The sequence below is a fragment of the Xyrauchen texanus genome, chromosome 24 (genome assembly GCF_025860055.1).
Source record: "Xyrauchen texanus isolate HMW12.3.18 chromosome 24, RBS_HiC_50CHRs, whole genome shotgun sequence".
Classification (NCBI taxonomy): domain Eukaryota; kingdom Metazoa; phylum Chordata; class Actinopteri; order Cypriniformes; family Catostomidae; genus Xyrauchen; species Xyrauchen texanus.
The window spans coordinates 33903407-33921636 of record NC_068299.1 but is presented as its reverse complement, the minus strand read 5'-3'; the positions used below and the strand labels follow the sequence as shown (position 1 = coordinate 33921636).

The window sequence follows — 18230 nt, the reverse complement described above, 5'->3', positions numbered from 1 at the left end:
ATGTTATGGTGTTCCTCCTAAAGTCCACAATCATCTCCACTGTTTTGAGTGTGATTAGCTCCAGGTTGTTATGACTGCACCAGTGAACCAGCCGCTCAAACTCCCTTCTGTATGCAGACTCATCGTCATCTTGGATGATGCTGATTACAGTAGTGTCGTCTCCAAACTTAAGGAGCTTGACAGAGGAGTCCTTGACAGTGCAGTCATTGTCGTTAGCAGGAGGTGTTTGTGTGAAGTGAAGGTCAGAGCGAGTGTGGGGTGTGAGACTGGCTTTTCAAATCTACAGTAAAACACATTGAAGTCGTCAGCTAGTTGTTGGTTACCTACATTGTTGGGGGATGGTGTCTTGAAGTTAGTAATGTCTTTCAGGCCTCTCCACACTGATGCAGGTTCGTTAGCATGATTTTTCAACTCCTCAGAATAGGTTCTTTTAGCCACTTTAATTTCCTTAGTGTATTTTTTGCCTGATTATACAAGATTTTATCCCTGCTTCTGTAAGCATTATCTTTAGCATGATGAAGCTGTCTTGAGTTTTCCTGTATAGCATGGTTTGTCATTGTTGACCATTAAATAAGTCCTAGTAGGAAAACACATATCCTCACAGAAACTTGATATATGATGTCACCGTATATGTGAGCTCATCCAGATTGGTGTCTGCAGCTTCAAAAACACTCCAATCAGTGCAGTCAAAGCAGGCTTGTAGTTCCAGCTCTGCTTCATTGGTCTGTCTTTTTACAGTCTTTACTACATGTTTAGATGATTTTAGTTTCTGCCTGTAGGTTGGAAGAAGGTGAACCAGACAGTGATAAAAGAGTCCCAAAGCTGCTATGGAGACTTTGTTAGGGAGAGAGTGTAGATTCGCTAGATGAATACTCTGCAGCACTGTTCGAAAGCCGCGTTGACGGAGCTTGACCAGTGTGCCTGCTCTCGTCTCATAGCGCGCTTGAACAACACAGCTTTTCCTCCAACTAAAATGTCCATCAAAAAGTCTGAATAGTCAAAAACATTGAAAAAATTGTCTGGTGTGTGCTGCTGAATGTTTAGCAGATCGTCCCTGGTAAAACTGATTGAAAAACAATTACTAAATACAGGACAAACAAACAAAAATCACAAAAGAATTGTAGAGCTCCACACTGAGGCAGCCATCTGCAGTACCATTTTCATCTAGCAGTTGTGCTGCCTGTTCTTTGTAAGTGTGGTTTGGCGAGGAGCATTGTCTGAACTTATGACTGAACTCTGACTGTTGGAAAATTCTGGTCAGGCACCATGATTAATTGTTGTTTTCTTTATACATAATCATGCTAAATGAACATGATAATTTGACTGCCATTATTTTAGCATATGGAAAATGCCACGCATAGACTTCTGTGAACATTTATGAAAGATGATGCTACAAATTGCTGAGTTTTACTTTCTTTTTGGTTTCAGGCCCAAATCAGATGGGGCCTCTGAGTCTGGAGACTCTGACAACAACAACAACGCCGGTGAAGACGCTGGTGATGAAGCAGAGGAGGATGACGAGTATGATGATGAATACGTTCCTGAGTGGCATGAGGATTATGACGAGGAAGACATCGATGATGATGACTTCTTTTCTGGTGACGATGAATCTGAAAACCTAGAGAGGGACTTCCGCCCTTTGGACTAAATTACCATGAGAGTGATTAACGATGCTTACAGAATGTCTATGTATACTGGAGTAGACGCTACAAATACCACACCCATATGAGAATTATATAGCAGTAAAAGTGACCATTTGTTACGGGAATCCAGGAAGTTTCTCTATACAGTGGCCAGTGCTTTGCACATAGCTTCTACTTAGAATCCTAGCATTATTTGGTTGCTATACCAAAAATATTATGTTAATTTAGGGTTGTTACAGGCGGTTTCTTTATCTTAAAAAATTTGTAACTTTGTTCACGGCTGATGAGGGTACTTTACTAAGTTCGATGAAAGTTGTAGAGGTGATGATATTTTTTGGAAACTGACTGTTCATCATTTTGTTAACGCATAACTCTTCTTTTGGTTGAGAACTGAAAAGAATGGATGTGTAAACATCAGGAAAGGTTTTTTTCTTTTAATCTGGTCAAAGAAAGCATCAGCATTGTATATCATCTAGATTAAATATCAAAAGTACTTGCCTTTATTCTATTTTAAATTCCTTTAAATGCCTTCATGTATTACATTTCTGAGTTGTTGGAAAACCATTTGAATGATTGTAAGCTTGCCCTGATTGAAATGGGAAATATTTGCAAAGGTTTTGAAAAGAGAAAAACATCAGCATCTGTGTTTAAGGGCTGCATGAAAAATGACGTCTCTCAGACAGCAGTCCATGACAAGGATGTTGCTGGTTGTGTCAGGCACCACAAAACAAAAAACTTAAAAATTTAACTTTAGCCTGTCTCATTAATATGTAATGGCAATAAATATTTAAAAGTAGTGTAGCTCGTCATATTATTTGCGAAGCAAAACATACCGGAATCGCTTTGTTCATCTTTCTTTCCTCAAAAGATCATTTCAAGTCTTTTTTGGACATGTTTGTTCACTTGTATAGAGATGGAGGTATAAAATATCTTCCAAAGTCCGATTTTGAATTGTTGAGATGAACCTATATATTCATATACTGTCTCATCATCTGAAATGTTTTCCCTGTTCAACTTAAAAAAGTTGCAAAGCTTCAGCTCGCAAAATAAATGCTTTTCTTCAAAAATGAGGAGTTTTCTTTTGCTTTTTTTGGCCATTTTAACAAGAAGCTTAAAGGAATATTCTGAGGTTTAATAAAAGTTTAACTCAATTGACAGCATTTGTGACAATATTGATTACTTCCAAAAAGTTATTTTGACTTGCCCTCCTTTTCTTAAAAAAATAAATAAATCAGAAGGCAAAAATCGAGGTTATAGTGAGGCACTTAAAATGGAAGTGAATGGGGCCAATCTGTAAACTTTAAAATACTCCGTTTCAAGATGTGTAGTTTACACAGTCCAGTGCTGTCACAAAGGCAGCCGAGATAGGTATTATTTTAGTAATATCTTTAATGGACTAGGAACATTTTATGCATTCCATTCCTTAAAAACACATACAGTATTGTTCCACAACATTTAGCATCGTAGCATGAAAACAGTTGAAAACGTCACTACTCACAGACATCCATCCATCCATCTTCAACCGCTTATCCGAAGTCGGGTCGCGGGGGCAGCTGCTCCAGCAGGGGGCCCCAAACTTCCCTATCCCGAGCCACATTAACCAACTCTGACTGGGGGACCCCGAGGCGTTCCCAGGCCAGTGTGGAGATGTAATCTCTCCACCTAGTCCTTGGTCTTCCCCGAGGCCTCCTCCCAGCTGGACGTGCCTGAAACAGCTCCCTAGGGAGGCGGCCAGGGGGCATCCTTACCAGATGCCCAAACCACCTCAACTGACTCCTTTCAACACAAAGGAGCAGCGGCTCTACTCCGAGCTCCTCACGGATGACTGAGCTCCTCACCCTATCTCTAAGGGAGAAGCCCGCCACCCTTCTGAGGAAGCCCATTTCGGCCGCTTGTACTCGCGACCTAGTTCTTTCGGTCATGACCCAACCTTCATGACCATCGGTGAGGGTAGGAAAAAAAATTGACCGGTAGATCGAGAGCTTTGCCTTTCGGCTCAGCTCTCTTTTCGTGACAACGGTGCGATAGAGCGAGTGCAATACCGCCCCCGCTGCCCCGATTCTCCGGCCAACCTCCCGCTCCATTGTCCCCTCACTCGAGAACAAGACCCCGAGGTACTTGAACTCCTTCACTTGGGGCAAAACTTCATTCCCTACCTGGAGTACGCACTCCATCGGTTTCCTGCTGAGAACCATGGCCTCAGATTTAGAGGTGCTAATCCTCATCCCAGCTGCTTCACACTCGACTGCCAAGCGATCCAGTGAGAGCTGAAGGTCACGGACCGATGATGACATGAAGACAACATCATCTGCAAAAAGCAGCGATGAGATCCCAGCCCACCGAACCGCACGCCTTCCCCACCCCGACTACGCCTCGATATCCTGTCCATGAATATCACAAACAGGATTGGTGACAAAGCGCAGCCTTGGCGGAGACCAACCCCACATGGAATGAAACTTCGACTTCGTGCCGAGGACCCGGACACAGCTCTCGCTTTGGACGTACAGGGATTGGATCAGCCCTAAGAAGGGACCCCCCACCCCGTACTCCCGCAGCACCTCCCACAGTCTCTCCGGGGGACCCGGTCATACGCCTTCTCCAGATCCACAAAACACATGTAGACCGGATGGGCATACTCCCAGGCCCCCTCCAGGATCCTTGCAAGAGTAAAGATCTGGTCCGTCGTTCCACGGCCAGGATGAAAACCGCATTGTTCCTCTTCAATCCGAGGTTCGACAATCGGCCGAACCCTCCTCTCCAGCACCTTGGAGTAAACTTTACCAGGGAGGCTGAGAAGTGTGATACCCCTGTAGTTGGCACACACTCTCTGATCCCCCTTTTGAAGAGGGAACCACCACCCCGTTCTGCCACTCCTTAGGCACTGTCCCAGATTTCCACGCAATGTTGAAGAGGCGTGTCATCCATGACACCCCCTCCACATCCAAAGCTTTCAGCATTTCTGGTCGGATCTCATCAATCCCCGGGGCTTTGCCACTGCGGAGTTGTTTGACTACCTCAGTGACCTCCCCCAGGGAAATAGAATCTGATCCCCCATCATCCTCCGGCTCTGCCTCTACCATAGAGGGCGTGTTTGGATTTAGGAGTCTTCAAAGTGTTCCTTCCACCGCCCAATAACCTCCTCAGTTGAGGTCAACAGCGTCCCATCTTTGCTGTATACAGCTTGAATGGTTCCCCGTTTCCCCCTCCTAAGGTGGCGGACGGTTTTCCAGAAGCACTTTGGTGCGGACCGAAAGTCCTTCTCCATGGCTTCTCCGAACTTTTCCCACACCCACTGCTTTGCCTCCCTCACGGCCGAGGCCGCAGCCCTTCGGGCCTGTCGGTACCTTGCAACTGCCTCCGGAGACCTCCGGGACAACAAATCCCGGAAGGCCTCTTTCTTCAGTCGGACGGCTTCCCTGACCACCAGTGTCCACCACGGTGTTCGAGGGTTACCACCCCTTGCGGCACCTAAAACCTTGAGGCCGCAGCTCTCCACCGCGGCTTCGGCAATGGAAGCTTTGAACATCGCCCACTCCGGTTCAATGTCCCCAACCTCCGCAGGGATGCCTGAAAAACTCCGCCGGAGGTGTGAGTTGAAGATCTCGCGGACAGGGACCTCCTCCAAACGTTCCCAGTTCACCCGCACTACTCGCTTGGGCTTCCCAGGTCTGTCCAGAGTCCTTCCCCACCCCCTGACCCAGCTCACCACCAGATGGTGATCGGTTGACAGCTCTGCCCCTCTCTTTACCCGAGTGTCCAAAACATATGGCCTCAGATCCGATGACACGATTACAAAATCGATCATCGACCTTCGGCCTAGGGTGCTCTGGTACCACGTACACTTATGAGCATCCTTATGTTCGAACATGGTGTTTGTTACAGATAATCCATGACTAGCACAGAAGTCTAATAACAAACGTCCACTTGAGTTCAGATCAGGGAGGCCGTTCCTCCCAATCACGCCTTTCCAGGTGTCCCTGTCATTTCCCACGTGTGCGTTGAAGTCACCCAGCATCACTATGGAGTCCCCCAACGGGGCCCTATTCAGGACTCCATTCAGGGTCTCCAAGAAGGCCGAATACTCTGAACTGCTATTCGGTGCATATGCACAGACAACAGTCAGAGTTTTCCCCCCCACAACCCGTAGGCGTAGGGAGGCGACCCTCTCGTCCACCGGGGTAAACTCCAACGTAGTGGCGCTCAGCCGGGGACTCGTGAGTATCCCCACACCCGCCCGTCGCCTCACACCCTGGGAAACTCCAGAGAAGAATAGAGTCCATCCCCTATCCAGGAGTACGGATCCAGAGCCAAAACTGTGCGTCGATGTAAGCCCCACCAGATCCAACTGGTAACGCTCCACCTCCCTCACTAGTTCCGGCTCCTCCCCCCCCCCAGTGAGGTGACATTCCATGTCCCCAGAGCAAGCCTTTGCTGCCTGGGTCTGGTCCGTCGAGGCCCACGGCCTTCACTGCCGCCCATATGGCAGCGCACCCGACTCCTGCGGTTCCTCCAATGGGTGGTGGGCCCAAGGGATGTAGAGGGGGGTTCCACGTCGCTTCTTCGGGCTGTGCCCGGCCGGGCTCTACTCACAGACAGTTCAGGAAAAACACATTTATTTTTTATACTCCGTAATAATGCCATTTCAAAACATGTGACGCATTCACAAAGCCAAGTGCTGAATAGAATTGGAACTATCAAAATGAATAAACTTTCAGCACATGTACACACAACAGTTAGCACAATAATGCTATCGTTTATGTAATTTATTGCGCTCCGTTTCTGGAGGTCTATCGTAGCCTGACCGTAACGGTGGATAATAGAAGTAATCCCACCCCATTGACTTCTTGCCAATTAAGTGAAAAGAGCACACACCAATTATTCCACGCTTTTTCAAACAGTCAATCATGTAGGCAGCCAATGAAAGAAGCAGCATCTGGGAATGGAGCGCTGTGGTTTGCGAGTGATTTCTGATCATAACATTGCTGTTTTAGATAAAACTTTAGTTTTGCTTGATTATTAGGATAACCATTTATTGCACACATTGTCCTGGAAATTTTAAAGACATATTACAAATAAAAAGCAAAAATCTAACCGCATGACACTCAAGCAAGTAGCCAGCTACACGCAAAACACCAACCAATTGCACTTCCACTAGCCAACCAGATATTCCGCCCACCTAGCGAAATACAGTGGACTCGCTGAGGGGTCAAAATCACCATAAAGTGCCTTTGAGACTTCACATTTTCCACAAACAAATCTGAGATTTTCCATTTAACTTTATATGTTTTGTATTAAGGAGACCTTAGGCTGTTAGAAATGCATATTGGTCAAGCTCCAGCACTTTTTATAAATTAACTGCAAGCTGACAATATACAAGCAAACCATAAAATATGTCCACCCTGTCATGGACAAATTCAAAGTAGAATAAATACATGTTCATTGCATAGTTATTATAAAATGTAGATCTGCAGAAAGATAATGTGTCCCTTTCCCAACAAAACATTTGAGTTAATGGTAAAAGTCTTTTGATAATAATGAAATTGCTGCCTAAATATGTTTTGCCCAATAAAATATGCGATAGTTGCACATTCTTTTCTAAATAAAATCTAACAACAAAGATATTTAGTCAAACTTTAAAACAATACTAACTGGGCCTCATTTGTTTATTAAGAAATCACACACAAGGTTTTGTTAACTTGTTAAAATAATTTGTTTATTTTCATAAAAGTTGAACATGACAGGGTGGACAACAAGATGACAGGGTGGACAAATGCTTTAATGGGTGAACTAGAAGAGAACAGGAACATTAAAGAAACCCTTAAGCAATATAAAGAAGGATTTCAGAAATTAATTTTCTGCATCAACCTAATTGATCTTCCACATACTTCCAAACAGACGGATCACTCTGTAGAGAGCGCTTGTTCAGAGCTTGTGGTTCTGGCATTAGGCAAAGTATCTGCCAATCATGATGTCCTCCCTGGGACCTGGCCAAAAGAACTTGTTGGTGCCATTACGGTGCATACACTTAATTTTCACACTGTGCCCTTCCACATCCATGATGACACCAGGGTAGCCTTCATTGTCATAAATGACAACGCACCACTCTCCGATGTGCTTTGATTCGATCATTTCTGGTCTCATTTGGATATCTTGTGTCTTTCCACATGCTTTGGCCTTATCAGATGAAAGTGGAACATCAGTGAGAGTGACCTCCTGAAGATTAAAGCAGGTGCAGTCCAAAACACCATCCTCCCTTTTACACAGGCATGAAATGTCTCTGTACATCATCTGTCCAGAGTTGGGTGGTGTCTCTGACTGTAGCAAAGCACTGGCTCTGGCTCTGGCCTGCCTTTTTGCCTCCTTCCATTTATTTATTTTTGCCCTTTTCTCTCTCTCACTTAACTCATTAATACCCTTCTTCTTTCCAGTCTCTCTGTCTTTTTTCCATTTCCCCCTCTCTTTCTCAAGGTACTTTCTTCCTCTCTCTGGGTCAGCATCACAACATTCCCTATATCTCCTTGCTATCTCAGCTCCACTTAGACTGATTCCTGGAAACAATTATAATATTTCAAAACAATTCAAAACGTTCTCTTACAAACTCCCCTTTAATTGGTCCAGCTAAACTAGGCTTGCCTAGTCTTATTTATTTACATTGTTAGGGCTGTGTTTTTTCAAACAGTCAATGAAATTCATGTCTATCTTTTATTACATTGGAAAAAAGGCTTGTAAACTATTATCAAATTATCATCATCATCATCAAAACACCTGCTGATAGTGATATTGCCAAAAAAGTTCACGTCCACTCATGTATAGAATCTACTGTTATAATATGTGTTATAACTGTTCTGATATGTGAAAAAAAAAATCAAAATGTGGCAAAAACTGTAAATGTCTTCCCTGTCATGAACCATGTCCACCCTGTCATTGGAAGGCTTGGTGACAGGGTGGACAATGACAGGGTGGACATTTTTGGCTAAAGTTAGCATTTAATGAGCACATGGTGTGTAGCAGTTAGCAAAGTGATTCACTGACTGAAGCGGACTGTGCACTGTTTAAAATATATATTTTGAATTTCTGAAAAGTTTTTATATTAATTCATATTTCACAATGACAGGGTGGACATATTAAGCTTGACAACACGCAACTACAAACACAATATGATGAAAATTAGGAAATATAAGTGTAGATACTTACTGTGTGTGCAGCAGATGTTTTAACCTCCATTGAAGAAAAACCAAATGGGGAGGGGATGTCACTGTGTACACAGGGTTGCCAGATGCCAGCAAGGTTTTCCAGCCCAAAACCTCGTCAAAAACCGCGAGAATGCACAAAAAACCGCCCAAATTTTGTATTGGCTTGTTTCTCGCTATGGTTTCTCATTTAAACACATGATAATCATTAACGAGTTTTAAAATTACCCATTGGTCCGTGTACTTTGCGTCCATTCGTTTTTCCTTTTTTAACCTGTAATAAAAAATTTACGGTTGTTGTATTTTTAAAACGCAAAGTTGAACACCAAAATTTGAATTTGAACTGCAAATGCTGCAGTTAAAAAAAAAAATATATATATATATATATATATATATATATATATATGTTTTTGTTTTAGGCTTTCTTTTTATATGTGAAGTTAAATATATATATATATAGTATAATAAAATAAAATAAATATATAATAAATATTTATTTTTATATAATAAATAAAAAATTAATCTTGACGTATTGTTTATGACTTTTTGCCCCTTTATTAAACATTTAAAATATTCACAAATTAATATGGAAAATGTCGATTTTACTGGTATTCTAAGGCCAAACCCGGAAATTATATTTTTCCCGCAGTGCTGAATGAGAAGAGCCATGTCTCTGGAACAATACAGAGAGGTGATTTAGGCTGTGGGTGATTTTTAGGCTAATAATAATAATAATGACAATTATTAATGGCGTTTATAAATGAGTTCACTTAAGACAGTAATATGTGTATCATAAAATAATGTAATTTTTATATAACTTAACATTTTACAGTTTTTGAAATGTTTTTGTTTTAGGCTTTCTTTTTTATATGTGAAGTTAAATATCTAAGCATTGTAGGCCTATATAAGGAAAATAAGTTTGTGAATATCGTTTCACCAGTCTAAAAACGAATAAAGAAGAAAGCATGTTTTTCATTATTCAATTAGGAGTTAAAAAATGAAAAAGGGCACTTTATTGTGATATTGACTCTGAGAATATTGTGGATAACAACACAGCGGTCATGGCACAAGACTTTGAAAAAAGTGTGAGATGGCCAAAGAAGACTGTACCAAAGAATGTTTAGCCCTAGATGGAGCACTTGTATTAAAATGAATGGGAGAAACTGGGATTACATGTAATTCCACCATACAGGTAAAAGAGCCAATTATGAAGATAAATCGGTTGCAAAACTCGAGGGCTTGTAGATTTGAATTTGAGAACTTTAACAATTAATATTTGTAAATTGAAATAAGTAGAAAGTACACGCACGATGTGAAAACTTGTTTACATATTTTTTGGTAGAGTTAAAAGCGGTTATAGCTTCTACCCTCTCCTGCATGTTGTGGTGCTGTGGAAGGTTTTATCGCATTGAGATTTCCAGGGATTAACACAGAATCGAATGGCACATTGTGGTGAACTGATTCTGTGTTCTTGAGCTCAGATTTCTGTATGGCGACTGCAAGCTCACCGAGCACAAGGCCAAGGGGAAGGATCCCTCTCGTCCATGCACATGTGGATCTATGATCTAGCCCAAGGATTCCCATCCAATCTGTATTGCCTGTCTCTGGGTCAGATATGCGCTGGCTGCACTTGCTAATCCCGAGGTTTGCCCGTACTGTTCCTGGTTCGTATGGCGAGTTTTAGAAAGAAGGGTGCGGTTGCAGCATTGAATATTGGGGGTTTCTGTTTTTCTCCAATTCCGGCGGAAAAAGACTCCCCCACCCCCACTCCAGCCGCAGGAACAGTGCAGCTGGTGCAATTTAATGGACAAAGTTTCTACTGATATGCATCCCTCTTTGAATCTGCCCCTTTGGTGGAGAACAGGGAAGAAGAGGAAAAGGATTATGACGATGACCGCCTTTTGGAGGATAATGGCAAGGAGGATGATGCCATACTCCCTGCTCATTTTTGGCTGGGCAGTGCGATGGGCGCATCCCTCTCTCCTGTCCAAAGAGAGCTGGACCTGGTTGAATTGTGTAGACGGGTGGCAGCCAAACTCCATTGACTGACTGTCACAGCAGGCGGGCCAGGGTGCAGAGAGAGACCTGTTTGACGCTATGCATCTGCAGTCTCGTGCTGCCCTGGTAAAACATTTACATTTATGCATTTGGCAGACGCTGTTATCCAAAGCGACTTACAGAGCACATATTACAGGGACAATCCCCCCGGAGCAACCTGGAGTTAAGTATCTTGCTCAAGGAAACAATGTGGTGGCTATGGGGATCGAACCAGCGACCTTCTGATTTACAGTTATGTCCTTTAGCCCACTACACCACCACCACTCCAACAATTTATTCCTGCCATCCCAGCGTGAGTTGCAGAGATGCAACGTTTTTGAGACAAGCCATTTTCTCAGAGTGCCTGTTAAGGTTTCTCTAGGCTGGATGTGCACAGCATGGATGATCTAGGGATGTCCAGCCTCCCCTTCGGTCAAGGAATTGGTGGCGAATCCCCTCCACCCTGATCGTCGGGCGGCCTTTTTTCCACTCCCCCTTCATTGCTGGGACAGGTGAAGAGATTGCCAGCCTCCTTTTATCAGAAGATCTACCGATCTTCACACTTAGCTGTAAGGGCGGGCTCTCAATATCACCTCGCTCCTCACAGCATATCAGGCTGAGCTGATGGAGGAGATTGGGTGGCAAATTGATGCCAGAAACCGTGTTGTGGGAGGAGATCTGTATCATTGTGGATCTCAACCGGTGCACGTCAAGAGGATCTGTCCAGAGCTGCGGCCGCAGCAAGGGTCTCGCCATCATGGGCGAATGGGCTCTTTGGATTGGTCTGTCGAGTTTGTCTGAGAGAGAGAGAAGACGGACTTCTTGGATTCCCCGGTGGAACCGAAAGCCCTTTTTGGGCTACGGTTTCTGCGATGCGGCAGCAGTGCGGTTCAAATTAGAAAGATGGGGAGGCTTTGAAACTTGCCTTCCCCGAAAAGTCACAGCTCGAGCTCTGCAGCCATCACGTTCTGTGTTCCCAACCAATTTTAGATGTGGGCAATCTGGATTCAGGACCCAGACCAGGCCCCCCATGTCCCATCAGTCAGTGCAGGGAGGGGCACAGCAGAAACAACACCAGACAGGAAGTAAGGCTTCTTTTGTGGCAGCTGCCAAACATCGCCCATCTAACCCTCAGACCTAACCAGTGTTATGTTTCGGGACATGGAGTGGGTGATCAGTACTCGTAGAGTGTCTGTTCCACTCCTTCCTCAAGAAGAGAGTTCCCACCCCCCCCCAAGGGGACTTGGCAGGGGAGTCGAAAACTACGTTTTGTGTTGCACAGCTCTTACAAAAAGTGTTTAATGAGAGTGTTGGCACCAGTTCCCCAGTGCCTCTCAGGGGCACCAGTGGTTATATTCTATCTTCAAAAACAATATAATATGTCTGGGTGAGAAACAGATCAATATTTAAGTCCTTTTTCCTTTACTTTCTCCTTCTGATTTTGGTGATTCACATTCTTCATATGTATCACCCTCAAATGGGCAGGGAGTATTTATGATAAAAAAAAAAAAATTAAAAAAAAAGACTTAATAATTGTTCGGTTTCTCACCCACACTTATCATATCATGTCTGAACACATGGATTTAAACAGTGGAGACATATGGAGTACTTTTATTCTCCCTTTATGTGGATTTTGTCACACATTCACTTGCATTGAGTGGACGTACAGCAGCTATTTTTTTTTGTGTAAACAAGTGCAGCTCCTATCTACTTGAATGAGAAAAGACTGAAATCTCTTAAACAGTTGGTCAAGATTATGATCAAAGAACACATTTCAAATCACAAGTACAATCTGACAGCACAGGTTTCATAAAGTATGTTACTTCAGCTCAGGTCATGCTAAAAATGGCAATTTTTCAGGCTGGTTCAGCAAATACGCATGCACGCTCAAGGCAGTGTCTGGTTCTGAAATGTGACTGGCTCTTTTACCTGTAAAGCAGGACTTAATTGGGTATTCTAATTTCTCCCACTCATTTTACTACAAGTGCTTTGGACAAACTGCGTGAACTGCCCTGAACTCTGTTATTACCAGAGATATTATTAAGGGAATTTATTTTCCCAGGTTGAGTTACCATTGAGGATCCTGAGCAAGTATGTGAACAAAACAAAAGGGTGACTGAAAATAAAATAATTCACAAATACAGATTCATTATATTTTAGACATATAATATTTTTTTTAATTATTCATTTAAGTGAATAGATAAGCGTGTTAAAAAATATATTTTTAAATAAAATACATTCAGATATTCTTTTGATTTGTCAAAATTATTAAGTTTAATGTGCGTGGTAAATATTTGTATTTTCTATAATCACAAATGTCTTAACCAGTCAAAGCTATACAGAAATTATTTCTCTTAGACAAAAATAAATAAAAATAGACAGATAAATTAGATAATAATATAGATGTCCAATCGGAAGCCTTCTACCAAGTTGCCTACAAGGTTAGCAACAATAAGCATAACACGGCGGTCCCACAGACATAGTTTGGGTGGTACACTGGCAAGAATACCAGAGGTTGTTTTTTAATGGATGTCTATGGAGGAGATGCTTCTGTGTGATGATAAAAAATGCTGGTCACTTCAACATGTTTTACACAACAACAAAAAATCTATCAAAATCACAAGGTGGCCTAGATGCACCAAACTTTCAATATTACATTTTATAAAACCAGCTCCACTATTTAGTGAAATGGATTCATAAAAACAATTGTAATATCTCATGGATGGAATTTGAAGAAAACCAGTGCAAAAATTCCTCAGTTGCAGACCATGCCTTCCTACCAAACTCAATAAAAAAATGAACTACTTTAAAAATATTACAATCACTTCAACCCTGAAAGCCTTGTGGAAAGTAAACAGAATTAATAAATCACCACTATCTCCATGTAGATACACCCCAATCTGGCACAATCCTGATTTTTATCTGTACAATATTCCTGTTCACTTTCCATCATGGCAGCACAAAGGAATCACTCACCTCCATCATTTATTCCAAAATAACCAGTTCATATCATTTAATACACTAGTCCAGAAATACAGTCTAGGCAGGGGACAGTTTCTCTGGTATCAACAAATAAAGTCCATAATTAAATCAAATATTACTATAACTAATAACCCATTTGTGAGAAATATAAATTGCACATGCTGTCTTTAGTTTGACATCTAACTCTGAATGTATGTATGTCTGTATGTGTGCTAACCACAGAAGCACACCACACGCTCTAAGAGGCCATGACCTTCCGTAGATGCTGTTAGTTTCTCTTATGTTCTGTGCTCCAACGAGCACATACTCCTTTTTCATAAGCTAAATATCTCAGTTATAGACGTAACAAATATCTAGGACTGCCGTATATGATTTTGTTCCTGTACTATTCCGGTATCAACAATTTCTTGTCCTTGAGTATGCAAGCCTTGCTGTCACTTTTCTTCTATTGGTTGTTCTTTGTTCTATGAAAGGTGTAAATATTATGCTTGCTGTAATAAACTCTAAGCAGATTGAATATATTGTTTTTCTTTCTCCTCCCTTCCGGAAGACTTCAGAGGCACAGACTCACGGCTGTAGCCTGACCGGGCACATGAGACATAAATTAGAGGGACCAAGGAATTTTGGGACCACCACGATATTCCAAAAATATTCCTAACAGTTGAGCGCTCATCCAGGATATCCCACAAACAGGTACAGTCAGTTTTGACGTTTTTTGATTGACCTGTTTGATGGGGTATCTCTGAACGGTGTAGTGTGCATTTAGTGAACAACCCACAGGGAATGTGTCTAGCTCTGCTAGACTGCAGAAAGGGAACCGATCATTCCATTTTTTTAAGCATAAAACCTTGTTTCATCCGTGCCCTGTCCAGCAGACGTTGGAGCTGTGCCCCTGGAGAACAAAACATTACTGTTTAAATAATCACTGTTAATCAATCAAATTATGGGTGAAAAACTAAGCCGTCCCCTGCCAGGGGAAATGCCAAAATATTTTATGTACAGAAATAATCAGGGGTTTAATACTGAACCATATATCAGCAATCTTGCTGGGTGGTCCGAGGGGGAAGATACAGCTAGACCCATTCCCAAGGGATGGGCCATTTTCAGACAATTACATGAGGGAGGCAAAGAGCATGGTTAAAATGGGGGGTCCACACTGGGATTGCAAATATATGAAAGAGTCATATGAAGTGTGGAAGACAATGAAGCCTCTCTGGGACAAGGGGCCTGAAATATCAACAGCTAAATTGGCAGCACTAGCATCAAACAATAGAGAGACGAGTGGAAAACGACCACCCGTGGCACAACCCACCTCGCCCCTGCACCGTATAATAATCATGGGATATGACATCCTTCTCAGTTAAGGGAAGAGATAATGAAAATGACTCATTTCAAAAAAGTAATATCCAAACTCTATAAACTAATAACAAATAAGATGTAACTATAACACTACCAATAATCAAATGGGTAAATTATTTGTCTCTCTCCTCTAACCCCAAATTCTGGAAAGAAATCTGTAACAATTCTTTCTCTATGACTAGTGATATAAATGTATAACTCATACAGTACAAGATTATTCACAAAAAACTATTTAAAATGGGTTTTATCGACACATACACGTGTTCACAATGCACTTTGGGTAGCACTGATGATTACTTCTATGCCACATGGACCTGTCAGCCAGTTTATTCCTAGTGGATAGTAGTGCCTGATAAACTTTCCACTATCATGGGCTGTAGAATCCCTCCATCGCCATCACTTTGTGTACTCGGTAACACCATAGAACTCTATAATCTCCCAACCAAATGTAAAAACCCATTCCTCATCTCTCTAACAATTGCCAAGAAAATAATTCTGTTAAACTGGAAAAAAAAAATAATAAAAAATCTATACATATCAATCATTGGATCAATCTTCTTACAGCATACATCACATAAGAAAAAATAACATTCACCCAAAAGAAGAATATATTTACATTTAATGACACCTGGAACCCATTTTTTATTTATTTTAATCTAAATCAAACACCTGGATCCGGTGTCAGGGTTCAGAAGGAAGAGGACTCAATTGCAGGGTTCAAAACAGTTTATTGGGAAGTTGATCATAACGGGCCGGACAAGACGAGGTCGACAGACAGTAACGGCCTCAGGAAATGTAGACTGGGTCCGTCGGACGGTAACTCCCAACCAAGAGCAGTCTGCAAAAGAGGCCGATGATGATGGCGAATGAGACGGGGGAAGCAACGGGCAGTGCAGGCAGGTGAGGCGAGGGAGATGACCGCTGGTAGCCCGGAGGCGGCGAGGGAATAGGCTCTGTCCAGCAGCCTGGAAGACGGTGAGACTGGAGAGGGGAAAAGGGGGAAAAAAAAGGGGAAAGGCTAAACTGTTCGAAAGGCAAGCCACAGGGGATGAGAAAAATGGAGCAAAAATCAATAAACTATACAAAGTTAATGTATAGCAAAATAGGAAACATAAAAAAATAAAATAAAATCAGGGTTGAGCAAGCTGGATAAAGACAGCAAAAGAAAAGCAAAAATAGGAAAACCCTAGGAATCCAAAGCAAATCTAAATAGAAGAAAAAAATAAATAAAACTTGACTAGATAACTAGATTACCAAAAAAGAGCAAGATTAGCTCGACGTGAATAACACACGCAAAAACACGATCTGGCAAGAGACAAAAAACACAAGGGGAATATAAAGAGAGGCTAATGAGGAGTGACACGTGAGTGTAATGTTGAGCTAACAAGGTAACAAGAGGGAGGGGCGACAGCTGACAGTAGCGCGCATGGAAAACAACACGTGCAGACACACATGGTGAACGAACACAAACATCACGCGCCGAAGCGCGCGGGCGGACAAACAAGACAGCGAAGCGCTACGGACGAACAACGACACAGACACAAACACAACGAGGCTGATCAAACCGGCATCCTGACATCCGGACCCACACACTCTCCCAATCATATCTTTACAGACTTATTAGAAAGAAGGGGAAAAGATAAAAAAATTATTTTAAAATATTTATAAATTTGTGTACTGTCCAAATTATTATTATTTATAGCACTATCGTCATTTTTCCATCTCTATTATTACCATTGTGATTGTTATTATTTCATTACCTCAATATTATTATCACTATTGTCAGCATTGTCATCATTGTCATAATTATTGACACAATTATGGAAATACCTTTTATATATATATATATATATATATATATATATATATATATATATATATATATATATATATAGTTTATTTAATACATGTTTTCTAATTACTATGGCTGTATTATCATACCATTATTATATTTATCACCTATTAATATATAATAATAGATCATATTTATTTGATACATCCCGTCCCTTTTTTTTATTATTTATTTATGTTTTACTTTATTTATTTTTCTCAGTACATATTGAACAGAGATGTGCACAACACAACCTCACACCTACACTTCACATAATCGCATACAAAACCTGTTTTGTTTGTTCTGTATTTATGGTGTTGTATTCCCACAAGGAGGGAAGGAAGAAGAAAATAAAGGGGAAAAAAATAAAGAAACTAGCTGGTGAGTTGATTAATCAAGTTCTATTGTACATAAAATGGATTAATAATAATGATAGTAAGTTCTATTCAACATAAATACAAACTATTTCTATAACAGATAAATAATGCCAAAGTATTATTTAATATACTGTTCTACAATTATTTATAGATTGATGTCATTTATATATATTAGAATGTTCTATGTGCTATACTTTATTTCTTTTATTTTCTATATATGTAAATTTTGCTAGTGCTAATATTGTTATTGTTAATGGTGGTAGTATTGATATTTATATTATTACAGAACACTTTGTCCTCCTTCCCTGTCCCCTCCCTTATAAAATCCAGGGGGGCAGGTGGATCGAAGGTTGGTGTCTGTTTCTCCATTGTGTCTTTTTTCTCTCTGTCTCCACAACATCGTCAGAAAAATTTAATTAATAATAATCATGATTACTATTATACTATTAACCTATTGCTTAAACGTATCACTGTACACTACTATATCTACACATCTATAAATGTATTTCTTTGTTTTTTTTCCTTCTTTTTCTTATACAGTATGTGTGTGTGTGTGTTTATGTGTGTGTGTATATATCATTGGTCTCTTTGTATAATCTGCTATGTCTTGTTCATTTGTGTGTTTTGTTCAATAATAATAATAATAATAATAATAATAATAATAATAATAACAAATGGAATTAATTGTTTTGAGTTTACAACGATAAAAATGCCGTTTAATAAAAGAAGACAAATAAGACAATTTTGCGGCAAGTAGGTGTCAGTTTACGGCTCTCCCCGTTCAATTGTATGGTATCCGCAAACTGTGACT

The 18230-nt window shown here is 41.1% G+C and overlaps 1 protein-coding gene across 5 annotated transcripts in view; it reads left to right on the top strand.

Moving 5' to 3' along the window:
• Nucleotides 1–2788, top strand: part of LOC127618201 (cullin-9-like) — a 67472-nt gene extending 64684 nt beyond the window's left edge. For 3 of the 5 annotated variants that reach the window (XM_052090513.1, XM_052090512.1, XM_052090510.1), the window contains one exon: nucleotides 1429–2788. In XM_052090513.1, coding sequence (XP_051946473.1) covers nucleotides 1429–1648 — 220 coding nt within the window. In that variant the 3' untranslated portion in view covers nucleotides 1649–2788. The remainder of the gene's footprint in view (nucleotides 1–1428) is intronic. The other 2 variants (XM_052090515.1, XM_052090514.1) reach the window with 1 other exon arrangement.
• Nucleotides 2789–18230: the final 15442 nt, after the last annotated feature.